This window comes from Mytilus galloprovincialis, chromosome 11, assembly GCF_965363235.1.
Source record: "Mytilus galloprovincialis chromosome 11, xbMytGall1.hap1.1, whole genome shotgun sequence".
NCBI lineage: Eukaryota > Metazoa > Mollusca > Bivalvia > Mytilida > Mytilidae > Mytilus > Mytilus galloprovincialis.
This window is the reverse complement of record NC_134848.1, coordinates 78091708-78111757: the sequence shown is the minus strand read 5'-3', so window position 1 is coordinate 78111757 and position 20050 is coordinate 78091708. Positions and strand designations below refer to the sequence as shown.

Here is a 20050-nt window from a genome sequence, read left to right as displayed (position 1 = left end):
CATGCGCGTAGCTACGTTTACGTCAAAACGCCCGGGCGTACACTTGAATCTTGAAAATAAAACAAATAATCGACATAGAATAAGAAAAATGGTCAAAAGCACATCAGCCTTGTGCTTCTTTTTTCAATGGATTGTAATTTTGAATAAAAAGGGACCAACTTTACTCAAATAGATCATTTAATATATTTATTCGAATCTTTTGTAAAAGTCTGAATCTACTATGAATTCTACGTACTTTTCTTATATTTAAAGCAATTCACTATATACTCAAGATTCGATATGCTGTTTGTATTTTTGTCGAGCCTGTTATTTATGTCCCAAAAGCGAGACAAAGCGGCGTCAATATTTAGGTTCCGAATGTGAATAAAGTCTTTTGAATGACTCTTCGTGAAATTTTACGAAAGTTGGACAGAAACTGTTTATGATCAAAAGAGTATTCAGAGCAATACAATTATGCAATCATATCTTTAATTTTCCCGCATTTTAAGGACAAAATGTATTTCTTTCTGTAATTAATATTAACTACATGTACTTGTCGAACCTTCATCAAATTTTATGAAAATGCCGAAGAAACTTTTTTTATGACTAATGTCTAAAGCTAAAATCTTGAAAGCATTCGTTTTCGTTCATTTTTCTGTTCTTTTCTGATAGATAGATAGCCGGACTCTTCTTTACGCAATTAATTGTTTTACATGCTCAATTTATAAACCTTCATAGATTGTCGTGAAATATTCCAGATCACGAAAAATATATCAAAAGAAAATTTTAGATTTTTTTTTTAAATCCCTTTAAAGGAAATAATGATAAATATATTCACTTTTTGTGGGAAGAAATCCTAGGTGTTCCAGAATTTTTTATATTGCACCTCTCAGAAATATTTTTTTTTCGTGTTCATTAAAAGGTGCTTTTGTCGATTGTATGCTCACTCACGGCACCTTTTAAACTTATTTAAAAGTAATATTGGTTTGGACGTTTTCTCTAAAACCAATGACCATTAGGCTAGCTCCCAGTTTAACACGATGAATAAGTTAACATATTACAAAATTTAACCAAAACAAATAAACCATTTAGATTCAAACTTATGTTGCTATCAATGATTTTTTACTGACAGGAATCATTTAATGGAATCTCATTCTCGATAGCTATCGGGGGCTTCGTCCCTTTCGAACCCACTACCAGCAGGTGCTTTAACATTGAGCGGTTGGCACCCCTCATATTCCTCGTCAAGGTTCGGGCGTACACGTAAAAATGACCCAGCTACGCCACTGTTGCTGAATACTGTCCAATTGAAAATTTCTTGCTATTGCACAATACTTAATATAATAATTTTGGATCCTGATTTAGACCAACTTGAAAACTAGGCCCATAATCAAAAATCTAAGTACATGTTTAGATTCAGCATATCAAAGAAGCCCAAGAATTCAATTTTTGTTTAAATCAAACTTAGTTTAATTTTGGACCCTTTGGACTTTAATGTAGACCAATTTGAAAACGGGACCAAAAATTAAGAATCTACATACACAGTTAGATTTGGCATATCAAAGAACCCTGATTATTCAATTTTTGATGAAATCAAACAAAGTCTAATTTTGGACCCCGATTTGGACCAACTGAAAAACTGGGCCAATAATCAAAAATCTAAGTACATTTTTAGATTCAGCATATCAAAGCACCCCTAGGATTCAATTTTTGTTAAAATCAAACTAAGTTTAATTTTAGACCCTTTTGGACCTTAATGTAGACCAATTTTAAAACGGGACCAAAAATTAAGAATCTACATACACAGTTAGATTGGGCATATCAAGGAACCCCAATTATTCAATTTTTGATGAAATCAAAGAAAGTTTAATTTTGGACCCTTTGGGCCCCTTATTCCTAAACTGTTGGGACCAAAACTTCCAAAATCAATCCCAACCTTCCTTTTGTGGTCATAAACCTTGTGTTTAAATTTCATTGATTTCTATTTACTTATACTAAAGTTATTGTGCGAAAACCAAGAATAATGCTTATTTGGGACCTTTTTTGGCCCCTAATTCCTAAACTGTTGAAACCGAAACTCCCAAAATCAATCCCAACCTTCCTTTTGTGGTCATAAACCTTGTGTCAAAATTTCATAGATTTCTTTTTACTTAAACTAAAGTTATAATGCGAAAACTAAGAAAATGCTTATTTGGGCCCTTTTTGGCCCCTAATTCCTAAAATGTTGGGACCAAAACTTCCAAAATCAATCCCAACCTTCCGTTTGTGGTAATAAACCTTGTGTTAAAATTTCATAGATTTCTATTCACATTTACTAAAGTTAGAGTGCGAAAACTAAAAGTATTCGGACGACGACGACGACAACGACGACGCCAACATCATACCTATATACGACCAAACATTTTTCAATTTTTGCGGTCGTATAAAAACTGAGTAATGAACCGTATTTTGTCGGGTTGGTGTCATTGACATCTCTTTGTCAAAGATATATCTTTTAATTAATTTGTTTTGGTTGGTTGTCTGCCATTTACACCTATCTATACTTCAAATTTCTTGACATTGCTGATATAAATCCATGATATAAGTTTCATCAAATACTGGCACGAATTGAACACATTAGAGCACTAACAATGAAATTTTCCATATAATTAATGTTTTCAAGGGCATTTTTAGAATTAATTGATTGGCACTGATTTATGAACCTATCCAAGAAATTGCCAATAAACACCTACGATACAATTTTCATGAAAATCTGGCAAGAATTGTACATGTTAGAGTGCTAACAAGACCTGGACAAACAGACAAACTTCCAGAATTTCTATGTCAGCCGCAATGCTTTGCACAGGGGAATATAAGGAAATTTGGAATGATTGCCAATGAGACAACTATCTGTGCATAGTTCCAATGAATTGAATGAAAGCAATTATAGTTCCCAATAGGGCCAATCACTATGAGAAAAATACAATATAGTTTGCTATAAAAGGCCTCGATTTAAACAAGAAAACTATTGTCCTAATTCATAACAATATAAGAAATTCAAATTTCTGAAAGACAAGACCTAACAACATCTACTGTACTACAGACTCCAGACTTGAGACAGGCACATTAAGAATGTAACAGAGTAAGACCTCTTTTGATTTGTTGTGTTGTTGGGTTTCCATTATTCTCATCTCAATACCGACTACTATTAACTATAGATAAATGTATTTTTTTTTGTGTCGCAATGTTGCTACATAGTTTGCTTAAAATGTGAATTATTTTTGTACTGTTGAGTTGTTGAAATTGACATCTTCATACAGACTACTATAGATAAATATGATTTCTTTGTACTGTTGGGTTGCTGACATTGACATCTCCATACAGACTACTATAGATAAATATGATTTCTTTGTGTACTGTTGGGTTGCTGTCATTGACATCTTCATAGACTACTATAGATAAATATGATTTCTTTGTGTACTGTTGGGTTGCTGTAATTGACATCTCCATACAGACTACTATAGATAAATATGATTTCTTTGTGTACTGTTGGGTTGCTGTCATTAACATCTCCATACAGACTACTATAGATAAATGTGATTTCTTTGTACTGTTGGGTTGCTGTCATTGACATCTCCATACAGACTACTATAGATAATTATGATTTCTTTGTACTGTTGGGTTGCTGTCATTGACATCTCCATACAGACTACTATAGATAATTATGATTTCTTTGTACTGTTGGGTTGCTGTCATTGACATCTCCATACAGACTACTATAGATAAATGTGATTTCTTTGTGTACTGTTGGGTTGCTGTCATTGACATCTCCATACAGACTACTATAGATAAATATGATTTCTTTGTGTACTGTTGGGTTGCTGTCATTGACATCTTCATACAGACTACTATAGATAAATGTGATTTCTTTGTGTACTGTTGGGTGGCTGACATTGACATCTCCATACAGACTACTATAGATAAATGTGATTTCTTTGTGTACTGTTGGGTTGCTGTCATTGACATCTTCATACAGACTACTATAGATAATTATGATTTCTTTGTACTGTTGGGTTGCTGTCATTGACATCTCCATACAGACTACTATAGATAAATATGATTTCTTTGTGTACTGTTGGGTTGCTGTAATTGACATCTCCATACAGACTACTATAGATAAATATGATTTCTTTGTGTACTGTTGGGTTGCTGTAATTGACATCTCCATACAGACTACTATAGATAAATGTGATTTCTTTGTGTACTGTTGGGTTGCTGTCATTAACATCTCCATACAGACTACTATAGATAAATATGATTTCTTTGTGTACTGTTGGGTTGCTGTCATTGACATCTCCATACAGACTACTATAGATAAATGTGATTTCTTTGTGTACTGTTGGGTTGCTGTCATTGACATCTCCATACAGACTACTATAGATAAATATGATTTCTTTGTGTACTGTTGGGTTGCTGTCATTGACATCTCCATACAGACTACTATAGATAAATGTGATTTCTTTGTGTATTGTTGGGTTGCTGTCATTGACATCTCCATACAGACTACTATAGATAAATATGATTTCTTTGTGTATTGTTGGGTTGCTGTCATTGACATCTCCATACAGACTACTATAGATAAATATGATTTCTTTGTACTGTTGGGTTGCTGTCATTGACATCTCCATACAGACTACTATAGATAAATATGATTTCTTTGTGTACTGTTGGGTTGCTGTCATTGACATCTTCATACAGACTACTATAGATAAAGGTGATTTCTTTGTGTACTGTTGGGTTGCTGTCATTGACATCTCCATACAGACTACTATAGATAAATATGATTTCTTTGTGTACTGTTGGGTTGCTGTCATTGACATCTACATACAGACTACTATAGATAAATGTGATTTCTTTGTGTACTGTTGGGTTGCTGTCATTGACATCTCCATACAGACTACTATAGATAAATATGATTTCTTTGTGTACTGTTGGGTTGCTGTCATTGACATCTCCATACAGACTACTATAGATAAATATGATTTCTTTGTGTACTGTTGGGTTGCTGTCATTGACATCTCCATACAGACTACTATAGATAAATATGATTTCTTTGTGTACTGTTGGGTTGCTGTCATTGACATCTCAATACAGACTACTATAGATAAATATGATTTCTTTGTGTATTGTCGGGTTGCTGTCATTGACATCTCCATACAGACTACTATAGATACATGTGATTTCTTTGTACTGTTGGGTTGCTGTCATTGACATCTCCATACAGACTACTATAGATAATTATGATTTCTTTGTACTGTTGGGTTGCTGTCATTGACATCTCCATACAGACTACTATAGATACATGTGATTTCTTTGTACTGTTGGGTTGCTGTCATTGACATCTCCATACAGACTACTATAGACACATGTGATTTCTTTGTACTGTTGGGTTGCTGTCATTGACATCTCCATACAGACTACTATAGATAAATATGATTTCTTTGTGTACTGTTGGGTTGCTGTCATTGACATCTCCATACAGACTACTATAGATAAATATGATTTCTTTGTGTACTGTTGGGTTGCTGTCATTGACATCTCCATACAGACTACTATAGATAAATATGATTTCTTTGTGTGCTGTTGGGTTGCTGTCATTGACATCTCCATACAGACTACTATAGATAAATATGATTTCTTTGTACTGTTGGGTTGCTGTCATTGACATCTCCATAGAGACTACTATAGATAATTATGATTTCTTTGTACTGTTGGGTTGCTGTCATTGACATCTCCATACAGACTACTATAGATAAATATGATTTCTTTGTACTGTTGGGTTGCTGTAATTGACATCTCCATACAGACTACTATAGATAAATATGATTTCTTTGTACTGTTGGGTTGCTGTCATTGACATCTCCATAGAGACTACTATAGATAATTATGATTTCTTTGTACTGTTGGGTTGCTGTCATTGACATCTCCATACAGACTTCTATAGATAAATATGATTTTTTTGTGTACTGTTGGGTTGCTGTCATTGACATCTTCATACAGACTACTATAGATAAATATGATTTCTTTGTGTACTGTTGGGTTGCTGTCATTGACATTTCCATACAGACTACTATCGATAAATATGATTTCTTTGTACTGTTGGGTTGCTGTCATTGACATTTCCATACAGACTACTATAGATAAATGTGATTTCTTTGTGTACTGTTGGGTTGTTGTCATTGACATCTTCATACAGACTACTATAGATAAATGTGATTTTTTTGTGTACTGTTGGGTTGTTGTCATTGACATCTTCATACAGACTACTATAGATAAATATGATTTCTTTGTGTACTGTTGGGTTGCTGTCATTGACATTTCCATACAGACTACTATCGATAAATATGATTTCTTTGTACTGTTGGGTTGCTGTCATTGACATTTCCATACAGACTACTATAGATAAATGTGATTTCTTTGTGTACTGTTGGGTTGTTGTCATTGACATCTTCATACAGACTACTATAGATAAATATGATTTCTTTGTGTACTGTTGGGTTGTTGTCATTGACATCTTCATACAGACTACTATAGATAAATATGATTTCTTTGTACTGTTGGGTTGCTGTCATTGACATTTCCATACAGACTACTATAGATAAATGTGATTTTTTTGTGTACTGTTGGGTTGCTGTCATTGACATCTTCATACAGACTACTATAGATAAATATGATTTCTTTGTGTACTGTTGGGTTGCTGTCATTGACATCTCCATACAGACTACTATAGATAAATATGATTTCTTTGTGTACTGTTGGGTTGCTATAATTGACATCTCCATACAGACTACTTTAAATAAATGTGATTTCTTTGTACTGTTGGGTTGCTATAATTGACATCTCCATACAGACTACTATAGATAAATATGATTTCTTTGTGTACTGTTGGGTTGCTGTCATTGACATCTTCATACAGACTACTATAGATAAAGGTGATTTCTTTGTGTACTGTTGGGTTGCTGTCATTGACATCTCCATACAGACTACTACAGATAAATATGACTTCTTTGTGTACTGTTGGGTTGCTGTCATTGACATCTCCATACAGACTACTATAGATAAATATGATTTCTTTGTGTACTGTTGGGTTGCTGTCATTGACATCTACATACAGACTACTATAGATAAATGTGATTTCTTTGTGTACTGTTGGGTTGCTGTCATTGACATCTCCATACAGACTACTATAGATAAATATGATTTCTTTGTGTACTGTTGGGTTGCTGTCATTGACATTTCCATACAGACTACTATAGATAAATATGATTTCTTTGTGTACTGTTGGGTTGCTGTCATTGACATCTCCATACATGCTATAGATAAATATGATTTTTTTGTGTACTGTTGGGTTGCTGTCATTGACATCTTCATACAGACTACTATAGATAAATATGATTTCTTTGTGTACTGTTGGGTTGCTGTCATTGACATTTCCATACAGACTACTATAGATAAATATGATTTCTTTGTACTGTTGGGTTGCTGTCATTGACATCTCAATACAGACTACTATAGATAAATATGATTTCTTTGTGTATTGTCGGGTTGCTGTCATTGACATCTCCATACAGACTACTATAGATACATGTGATTTCTTTGTACTGTTGGGTTGCTGTCATTGACATCTCCATACAGACTACTATAGATAATTATGATTTCTTTGTACTGTTGGGTTGCTGTCATTGACATCTCCATACAGACTACTATAGATACATGTGATTTCTTTGTACTGTTGGGTTGCTGTCATTGACATCTCCATACAGACTACTATAGACACATGTGATTTCTTTGTACTGTTGGGTTGCTGTCATTGACATCTCCATACAGACTACTATAGATAAATATGATTTCTTTGTGTACTGTTGGGTTGCTGTCATTGACATCTCCATACAGACTACTATAGATAAATATGATTTCTTTGTGTACTGTTGGGTTGCTGTCATTGACATCTCCATACAGACTACTATAGATAAATATGATTTCTTTGTGTGCTGTTGGGTTGCTGTCATTGACATCTCCATACAGACTACTATAGATAAATATGATTTCTTTGTACTGTTGGGTTGCTGTCATTGACATCTCCATAGAGACTACTATAGATAATTATGATTTCTTTGTACTGTTGGGTTGCTGTCATTGACATCTCCATACAGACTACTATAGATAAATATGATTTCTTTGTGTACTGTTGGGTTGCTGTCATTGACATCTCCATACAGACTACTATAGATAAATATGATTTCTTTGTGTACTGTTGGGTTGCTGTCATTGACATCTCCATACAGACTACTATAGATAAATATGATTTCTTTGTGTACTGTTGGGTTGCTGTCATTGACATCTCAATACAGACTACTATAGATAAATATGATTTCTTTGTGTATTGTCGGGTTGCTGTCATTGACATCTCCATACAGACTACTATAGATACATGTGATTTCTTTGTACTGTTGGGTTGCTGTCATTGACATCTCCATACAGACTACTATAGATAATTATGATTTCTTTGTACTGTTGGGTTGCTGTCATTGACATCTCCATACAGACTACTATAGATACATGTGATTTCTTTGTACTGTTGGGTTGCTGTCATTGACATCTCCATACAGACTACTATAGACACATGTGATTTCTTTGTACTGTTGGGTTGCTGTCATTGACATCTCCATACAGACTACTATAGATAAATATGATTTCTTTGTGTACTGTTGGGTTGCTGTCATTGACATCTCCATACAGACTACTATAGATAAATATGATTTCTTTGTGTACTGTTGGGTTGCTGTCATTGACATCTCCATACAGACTACTATAGATAAATATGATTTCTTTGTGTGCTGTTGGGTTGCTGTCATTGACATCTCCATACAGACTACTATAGATAAATATGATTTCTTTGTACTGTTGGGTTGCTGTCATTGACATCTCCATAGAGACTACTATAGATAATTATGATTTCTTTGTACTGTTGGGTTGCTGTCATTGACATCTCCATACAGACTACTATAGATAAATATGATTTCTTTGTACTGTTGGGTTGCTGTAATTGACATCTCCATACAGACTACTATAGATAAATATGATTTCTTTGTACTGTTGGGTTGCTGTCATTGACATCTCCATAGAGACTACTATAGATAATTATGATTTCTTTGTACTGTTGGGTTGCTGTCATTGACATCTCCATACAGACTTCTATAGATAAATATGATTTTTTTGTGTACTGTTGGGTTGCTGTCATTGACATCTTCATACAGACTACTATAGATAAATATGATTTCTTTGTGTACTGTTGGGTTGCTGTCATTGACATTTCCATACAGACTACTATCGATAAATATGATTTCTTTGTACTGTTGGGTTGCTGTCATTGACATTTCCATACAGACTACTATAGATAAATGTGATTTCTTTGTGTACTGTTGGGTTGTTGTCATTGACATCTTCATACAGACTACTATAGATAAATATGATTTCTTTGTGTACTGTTGGGTTGTTGTCATTGACATCTTCATACAGACTACTATAGATAAATATGATTTCTTTGTACTGTTGGGTTGCTGTCATTGACATTTCCATACAGACTACTATAGATAAATGTGATTTTTTTTGTGTACTGTTGGGTTGCTGTCATTGACATCTTCATACAGACTACTATAGATAAATATGATTTCTTTGTGTACTGTTGGGTTGCTATAATTGACATCTCCATACAGACTACTTTAAATAAATGTGATTTCTTTGTACTGTTGGGTTGCTATAATTGACATCTCCATACAGACTACTATAGATAAATATGATTTCTTTGTGTACTGTTGGGTTGCTGTCATTGACATCTCCATACATGCTATAGATAAATATGATTTCTTTGTACTGTTGGGTTGCTGTCATTGACATCTCCATACAGACTACTATAGATAAATGTGATTTCTTTGTACTGTTGGGTTGCTGTCATTGACATCTCCATACAGACTACTATAGATAAATATGATTTCTTTGTGTACTGTTGGGTTGCTGTCATTGACATTTCCATACAGACTACTTTAAATAAATGTGATTTCTTTGTGTACTGCTGGGTTGCTGTAATTGACATCTCCATACATGCTATAGATAAATGTGATTTCTTTGTACTGTTGGGTTGTTGTCATTCACATCTCCATACAGACTACTATAGATAAATGTGATTTCTTTGTGTACTGCTGGGTTGCTGTCATTGACATCTCCATACATGCTATAGATAAATATGATTTCTTTGTACTGTTGGGTTGCTGTCATTGACATCTTCATACAGACTACTATAGATAAATATGATTTCTTTGTGTACTGTTGGGTTGCTGTCATTGACATTTCCATACAGACTACTATAGATAAATATGATTTCTTTGTGTACTGTTGGGTTGCTGTCATTGACATCTCCATACATGCTATAGATAAATATGATTTTTTTTGTGTACTGTTGGGTTGCTGTCATTGACATCTTCATACAGACTACTATAGATAAATATGATTTCTTTGTGTACTGTTGGGTTGCTGTCATTGACATTTCCATACAGACTACTATAGATAAATATGATTTCTTTGTACTGTTGGGTTGCTGTCATTGACATTTCCATACAGACTACTATAGATAAATGTGATTTCTTTGTGTACTGTTGGGTTGTTGTCATTGACATCTCCATACAGACTACTATAGATAAATATGATTTCTTTGTGTACTGTTGGGTTGCTGTCATTGACATCTCCATACAGACTACTATAGATAAATATGATTTCTTTGTACTGTTGGGTTGCTATAATTGACATCTCCATACAGACTACTTTAAATAAATGTGATTTCTTTGTGTACTGTTGGGTTGCTGTCATTGACATTTCCATACAGACTACTATAGATAAATATGATTTCTTTGTACTGTTGGGTTGCTGTCATTGACATTTCCATACAGACTACTATAGATAAATGTGATTTCTTTGTGTACTGTTGGGTTGTTGTCATTGACATCTCCATACAGACTACTATAGATAAATGTGATTTCTTTGTGTACTGTTGGGTTGCTGTCATTGACATCTCCATACAGACTACTATAGATAAATATGATTTCTTTGTACTGTTGGGTTGCTGACATTGACATCTCCATACAGACTACTATAGATAAATATGATTTCTTTGTGTACTGTTGGGTTGCTGTCATTGACATCTCCATACAGACTACTTTAAATAAATGTGATTTCTTTGTGTACTGCTGGGTTGCTGTAATTGACATCTCCATACATGCTATAGATAAATGTGATTTCTTTGTACTGTTGGGTTGCTGTCATTGACATCTCCATACAGACTACTTTAAATAAATGTGATTTCTTTGTGTACTGCTGGGTTGCTGTAATTGACATCTCCATACATGCTATAGATAAATATGATTTCTTTGTACTGTTGGGTTGCTGTCATTGACATCTTCATACAGACTACTATAGATAAATATGATTTCTTTGTGTACTGTTGGGTTGCTGTCATTGACATCTCCATACAGACTACTATAGATAAATGTGATTTCTTTGTACTGTTGGGTTGCTGACATTGACATCTCCATACAGACTACTATAGATAAATGTGATTTCTTTGTGTACTGTTGGGTTGCTGTAATTGACATCTCCATACAGACTACTATAGATAAATATGATTTCTTTGTGTACTGTTGGGTTGCTGTCATTGACATCTCCATACAGACTACTATAGATAAATGTGATTTCTTTGTGTACTGTTGGGTTGCTGTCATTGACATCTTCATACAGACTACTATAGATAAATATGATTTCTTTGTACTGTTGGGTTGCTGTCATTGACATCTCCATACAGACTACTATAGAAATATGATTTCTTTGTGTACTGTTGGGTTGCTGTCATTGACATCTCCATACAGACTACTATAGATAAATGTGATTTCTTTGTGTACTGTTGGGTTGCTGTCATTGACATCTCCATACAGACTACTATAGATAAAGGTGATTTCTTTGTGTACTGTTGGGTTGCTGTCATTGACATCTCCATACAGACTACTATAGATAATTATGATTTCTTTGTACTGTTGGGTTGCTGTAATTGACATCTCCATACAGACTACTATAGAAATATGATTTCTTTGTGTACTGTTGGGTTGCTGTCATTGACATCTCCATACAGACTACTATAGATAAATGTGATTTCTTTGTGTACTGTTGGGTTGCTGTCATTGACATCTCCATACAGACTACTATAGATAAAGGTGATTTCTTTGTGTACTGTTGGGTTGCTGTCATTGACATCTCCATACAGACTACTATAGATAATTATGATTTCTTTGTACTGTTGGGTTGCTGTCATTGACATCTCCATACAGACTACTATAGATAAATGTGATTTCTTTGTACTGTTGGGTTGCTGTAATTGACATCTCCATACAGACTACTATAGATAAATATGATTTCTTTGTGTACTGTTGGGTTGCTGTCATTGACATCTCCATACAGACTACTATAGATAAATATGATTTCTTTGTGTACTGTTGGGTTGATGTCATTGACATCTCCATACAGACTACTATAGATAAATATGATTTCTTTGTACTGTTGGGTTGCTGTAACTCACATCTCCATACAGACTACTATAGATAAATATGATTTCTTTGTGTACTGTTGGGTTGCTGACATTGACATCTCCATACAGACTACTATAGATATGATTTCTTTGTGTACTGTTGGGTTGCTGTCATTGACATCTCCATACAGACTACTATAGATAAATATGATTTCTTTGTACTGTTGGGTTGCTGTAATTGACATCTCCATACAGACTATTATAGATAAATGTGATTTATTTGTGTACTGTTGGGTTGCTGACATTGACATCTCCATACAGACTACTATAGATAAATATGATTTCTTTGTGTACTGTTGGGTTGCTGTCATTAACATCTCCATACAGACTACTATAGATAAATATGATTTCTTTGTGTACTGTTGGGTTGCTGTAATTGACATCTCCATACAGACTACTATAGATAAATGTGATTTCTTTGTGTACTGTTGGGTTGCTGTCATTGACATCTCCATACAGACTACTATAGATAAATATGATTTCTTTGTGTACTGTTGGGTTGCTGTCATTGACATTTCCATACAGACTACTATAGATAAATATGATTTCTTTGTGTACTGTTGGGTTGCTGTCATTAACATCTCCATACAGACTACTATAGATAAATATGATTTCTTTGTGTACTGTTGGGTTGCTGTCATTGACATTTCCATACAGACTACTATAGATAAATATGATTTCTTTGTGTACTGTTGGGTTGCTGTCATTAACATCTCCATACAGACTACTATAGATAAATATGATTTCTTTGTGTACTGTTGGGTTGCTGTCATTGACATCTCCATACAGACTACTATAGATAAATGTGATTTCTTTGTGTACTGTTGGGTTGCTGTCATTGACATCTCCATACAGACTACTATAGATAAATATGATTTCTTTGTGTACTGTTGGGTTGCTGTCATTGACATCTCCATACAGACTACTATAGATAAATATGATTTCTTTGTACTGTTGGGTTGCTGTCATTGACATTTCCATACAGACTACTATAGATAAATATGATTTCTTTGTGTACTGTTGGGTTGCTGTCATTAACATCTCCATACAGACTACTATAGATAAATATGATTTATTTGTGTACTGTTGGGTTGCTGTCATTGACATTTCCATACAGACTACTATAGATATGATTTCTTTGTGTACTGTTGGGTTGCTGTAATTGACATCTCCATACAGACTACTATAGATAAATGTGATTTCTTTGTGTACTGTTGGGTTGCTGTCATTGACATCTCCATACAGACTACTATAGATAAAGGTGATTTCTTTGTGTACTGTTGGGTTGCTGTCATTGACATCTCCATACAGACTACTATAGATAATTATGATTTCTTTGTACTGTTGGGTTGCTGTAATTGACATCTCCATACAGACTACTATAGAAATATGATTTCTTTGTGTACTGTTGGGTTGCTGTCATTGACATCTCCATACAGACTACTATAGATAAATGTGATTTCTTTGTGTACTGTTGGGTTGCTGTCATTGACATCTCCATACAGACTACTATAGATAAAGGTGATTTCTTTGTGTACTGTTGGGTTGCTGTCATTGACATCTCCATACAGACTACTATAGATAAATATGATTTCTTTGTACTGTTGGGTTGCTGTCATTGACATCTCCATACAGACTACTATAGATAAATGTGATTTCTTTGTGTACTGTTGGGTTGCTGTAATTGACATCTCCATACAGACTACTATAGATAAATATGATTTCTTTGTGTACTGTTGGGTTGCTGTCATTGACATCTCCATACAGACTACTATAGATAAATATGATTTCTTTGTGTACTGTTGGGTTGATGTCATTGACATCTCCATACAGACTACTATAGATAAATATGATTTCTTTGTACTGTTGGGTTGCTGTAACTCACATCTCCATACAGACTACTATAGATAAATATGATTTCTTTGTGTACTGTTGGGTTGCTGACATTGACATCTCCATACAGACTACTATAGATATGATTTCTTTGTGTACTGTTGGGTTGCTGTCATTGACATCTCCATACAGACTACTATAGATAAATATGATTTCTTTGTACTGTTGGGTTGCTGTAATTGACATCTCCATACAGACTATTATAGATAAATGTGATTTATTTGTGTACTGTTGGGTTGCTGACATTGACATCTCCATACAGACTACTATAGATAAATATGATTTCTTTGTGTACTGTTGGGTTGCTGTCATTAACATCTCCATACAGACTACTATAGATAAATATGATTTCTTTGTGTACTGTTGGGTTGCTGTCATTGACATCTCCATACAGACTACTATAGATAAATGTGATTTCTTTGTGTACTGTTGGGTTGCTGTCATTGACATCTCCATACAGACTACTATAGATAAATATGATTTCTTTGTGTACTGTTGGGTTGCTGTCATTGACATTTCCATACAGACTACTATAGATAAATATGATTTCTTTGTGTACTGTTGGGTTGCTGTCATTAACATCTCCATACAGACTACTATAGATAAATATGATTTCTTTGTGTACTGTTGGGTTGCTGTCATTGACATCTCCATACAGACTACTATAGATAAATGTGATTTCTTTGTGTACTGTTGGGTTGCTGTCATTGACATCTCCATACAGACTACTATAGATAAATATGATTTCTTTGTGTACTGTTGGGTTGCTGTCATTGACATTTCCATACAGACTACTATAGATATGATTTCTTTGTGTACTGTTGGGTTGCTGTAATTGACATCTCCATACAGACTACTATAGATAAATGTGATTTCTTTGTGTACTGTTGGGTTGCTGTCATTGACATCTCCATACAGACTACTATAGACAAATGTGATTTATTTGGTTGTCAGGTTGCTGTCATTAACATCTGATAGGTGCCCTATAGTTTTTTGACTAGACTACTATAGATTAATATGATTTCTTTGTGTAATTTTGGGTTGCTGTCATAAATTTTCATAAGTGGGGGCCCACTGACTGACCTAAGAGGGGGCCCGCTCAAGTCACGCTTCAGTGATTCCCTATATGAGCAACCAATTTTTTTCCCAAAAAGGGGGGCCCGGGCCCCCTGGGTCCCCCCCCCCTAAATCCGCCTCTGGCTGTCATAGACCTCAGCATACTACAGATTCTAACTTTATTGGTATAAAACAGGTATATTTGCTTGTAGAAGTTTTATTGTTCTTATGGCACTACAATTTGCAAAATAAAAAATAATTTATGTCCAGTACACACATATTGACAAGGTTGATGACCTGTTACAATGCTGATACAGAGCTAAAGCTATTTAGTGTTTAGAGGTATTTAATATGTGACGGTGGTACTGCTATCTGAGATGTCACTACAACAATATGGGATTTTCGCAAGTAGCAAAATAATGTATATATAAATTGTAATGTATATGTAAAACTTTGATTTTTCTTATTTTATTACATCAAGTAAATGTGAAAATTACGAAATAGCCACAAAGTGGGTCTGAAAAGGCTAAATGTGAAATAAAGTATCACTGAAAATAAGTTGGCTTACAGTATTTATTATCCAGCAATGATTAGAAATCAGGTGAAGAAACGAATGGGTCTCTTAGTTGCTTGTCTGTGTACACAATATTATGACGTATTTTGAATTTGTTTTTATAAATATTTGATTTCTATCATTGTTTTTTGAATGACCAAGAGGGAAGAGTGTAATTAAAAGTCAGAGAGAAAAAGTAAAATAAACCAGATGTCAAATGCAAAATTTTAGTTACTATTTAAGAAATGTTTACTATCACTATCACCATAAACAACTGTAAAACTATGCTTATTCAAGTCAAAAATATCTAGAAGCATTCATGGGAACGCAAACTTTGAAATAACCAAACTTTTCACCAAAGCGATTCAAAATTTAAAAGAACATATAAAAAAATGTATTTGTAGCTTGTGCTAACCTTAATTTGGCAAGTTGAGGCCCTTAACATGACAAGGAGAAAATTAAATGTCTAAAGAATACTTGGGTCGATTTCATTAAAATAACTTACGACTAAAATTGGTCGTAAGTTGGTCATAAGTCATGCACAATTCAGTACACTTACGACCAATCTTAGTCATAAGTATCTTTGTGAAATCGACTCCTGGTTCTTTTCCAAAATTTCTAAAATTTCAAATATCTCACATTTTCCCCCCTTACTCTTTGTGCATTATGTTTTGTCTTAAGATTTTATTTCTGAAAATGTAAGTTAACTTTTATTTCCTCATCAGGTCCCAGACCACTATTGTCATCCCTTGATTTTCGTCCCTAGTGTTGACAGTGGGTTACTTGCCATTCATTATTATACCCCTTCCAAATTTATTTCTCCATGTTTAATGCCTCAAATTGCAAGAAGGGGGGAAGGGGGTGGGGGGTAATATTACACTGTAAAAAAATTGGGTCCAGAATTTTAAAGGAAAGTATTGATTTGGTTTTACACTTCAATCCTATAAAAAATAGACTAAAAGTAACAACAAATAGCACTTTATTATCTAATACAACATAAAATATAAAAATGTGGAGAGGACACATAGCACTATTTTCAGGCATGATTTAAGCCATAGAAAACAATCCATAACTTAATAAGTGTTGTTACTTCAAAATTCTTACTAAGTCTTTAACAAAAAGTTTCAAAACAACAATATATATAAATTTAAGTTTTGACAACTATAAAAATCCTGCACCAATACACTTCATTATGCTTTTGTAAATGAAATCATCTGGTAATTCTATCATTATTGACCTAATTTAATGTTTATCTGTTGTTGGTTTTTTTTGTTATTTTTTAATTAATTTTTTGTTTAGGAAGGGGAGGGGGGCCTTCCATACTAATACACATAACAAACCAAATAAAAAAGTATAAATGTAATCAGGGCAATCAGTAATTAAGTTTCATTCATTATACGGTTGTAATAATGCAAGGGAATGTCAGTTGTAAAAAGCACATAGGCCTGTTGCATAAAATATAATCAAAATCAAAAATCAAAATTAGATCAGCCGTTAAAATTTCTTAAAACAACCATCAAAATTGTAAAATCTCGTGAAAATAGCTGCTTTACATAAAAATAACATTGTTCACTATTTAGGGGCAGTAACTGTTGTGTGACTGAGTATTACTAACATTTTGACCTGAATTCTGAAGAACAGTATTGATATAAAAGAATAACTCTACTATACTTTTAGAGAACCATGCAAAAAATGTGTTGACCACAAGATTCTATATCAAAATACAATGTATGTATCACAAATAATGTGTTGACCACAAGATTCTATATCAAAATACAATGTATGTATCACAAATAACTATTATGCAATATCTCAATTTAACCATTTAAAATTTGTTTTACTGGAAAGAAAATCACATATCTAGTTATTAAGACACTTATAAAAACATCTATATGCTATACACCCCCCCCCCCCCACCACCACCTTTTTTTTTTTAAAGAAAAATGAATTTAGCTAACCCTCACAAATTTTATAAGTACATGCATTTGGTGCTTCAATCAACCTTTCAAAAATTGACTAATGTTTGTTCCCTTATGACCCTTATCATTGAAATATCTTATTAACCTTATGTTCTTCTTAAATATTATTTGTAACAAACAGCAAAGTTGGATATAACACAAACCAAAATTATAAAATAGCTTAATTGCTGAAAAGAAATTACAGAAATGCTAAAAGTTTAAAAAAAAATTGAAATCAAATTGGTATGGTTTCCATGTATTCAACAAATACACCTGATCATTAGAAAATATGATGTCTCTGCATTATTTAACAATTACGATTTAGTACTGGGAGGGTACGATCTACATAACTTTCATATGACTTTAATACAATCAAAAATCAACAAAAAAAACAGTGGCAGAAAACTACTCGTTAATAAATAACAATGTCCTTGTACGTAACCATGTAGCAGTTAAATGTCTAGGAAAACTTTAGAAAAACTTAACATCTCCATCAATAGACTTGGAGCTTCCTTCAGACACACTCAGACTCTTCAGAGACTCGCCTGATGTTATCTTATTGAAGCTTGGTACACTCGATACTCCTGTGATTGGTTCTAACATGTCCTTCTGTCTGGTGTCCTGACAATTAATCACTCTCATTGTATTGGTGGAGCCGGAGCCTGGTTTCCAGCCGGTTACTATGACAACTGAATCTCCTGGATTGATGAACCCTCTGTGCATTCCTACATTGATACCCATATAGATTCTACGATCAACATCTACTGTCCATTCACTCATTACAGATTCTATAAATAAAATAATATGCTATAAATACAATGTTCTTTAGAAAAGCAATACGTTGATACCCATATAGATGCTACGATCAACATCTACTGTCCATTCACTCATTACAGATTCTATAAATAGAATAATATGCTATAAATACAACGTTCTATAGATAAACATTTTTTATTGAGATATTTTTTTTACGTTAGTTTGTTTTTTAAATTTACAGAATTCAAAAATCTATATCAGCAGAAAAATTAGCTTAAATCATGTTCATCAGATGAATACAAGTACTAAGCAAGCAGGATGAAAAGCAACATAAAAGCTACATGCAACAATATCAAAGCAAACAAAATAACAAAGTTGTTTCAACAGTTGAAATCACATAATGTTAAAACTTACAATTAATTAAACTATCTAAGTATTGAAAGGAATCATGAACTAGTTCATCGATCAGTATATCTGCCGTATCATATTCCTCATACAAATCAATGAATCAATTTATGAGACTTCCATGATTTTTTTTTACAAAAAATGTAAAGACAACATTCTGCTAAGGGCTATTTTAGAAAAAAAAAATGTATGAGGGTTGGAAGGTATTTCGTTTCAGCACCAGCCAAACAGACAATTGTAATTGAGAATCATAGTGCATTACAGTATAAAAAGTTATTCTAATACTAATCACGCATATATCATTAATATAAAGTGCCCTCCAATCCCCACCCCACCCCCTTTCCCCTAATTTTTTTTCTGGAATAGCCTGAACTTATATAATTTTCAAAACTCTTACAAATTTTCCATACTTGTTGTTCTGCAAACTTCTATCAATCCATGTTTCTTTGACTGTGGCACCTTTTCTCAATTTCTTTTATATAGTTTTTAAGAGATCTTAAGATTTCTATTATATGTCTTTACCGTTATACACCTTATCGCTATTTGTCATCATAAAAAAGTTCCCGTAAAATTTTGACATCATAATAGAAAATATTTGACGCCACAATGAAAAAGTTTTTGTTGTATGATGTCAAAAGTTTAACCAAGAATAGCAATAAGGTGTATTCAAATTTAAAACAAAATTTCCCTGTTAAAGGAAAAATGAGAGCTAAGTCAGTACATGACCAGCCTATTTTTATTTATAACCATGATTTGAATAACAGTAAACAGAACAAGGGTAAA

General features: G+C 33.5%; 1 protein-coding gene across 12 annotated transcripts in view; it reads right to left on the bottom strand.

Moving 5' to 3' along the window:
* Positions 1-15794: 15794 nt before the first annotated feature.
* The window catches only part of LOC143052852 (pyruvate kinase PKM-like), a 41024-nt gene continuing 36768 nt past the window's right edge, over positions 15795-20050 (bottom strand). For 11 of the 12 annotated variants that reach the window (XM_076225978.1, XM_076225983.1, XM_076225977.1 and 8 more), the window contains one exon: positions 15795-18894. In XM_076225978.1, the coding sequence (XP_076082093.1) occupies positions 18578-18894 (317 nt within the window). In that variant the 3' untranslated portion in view covers positions 15795-18577. The other variant, XM_076225984.1, reaches the window with a different exon arrangement.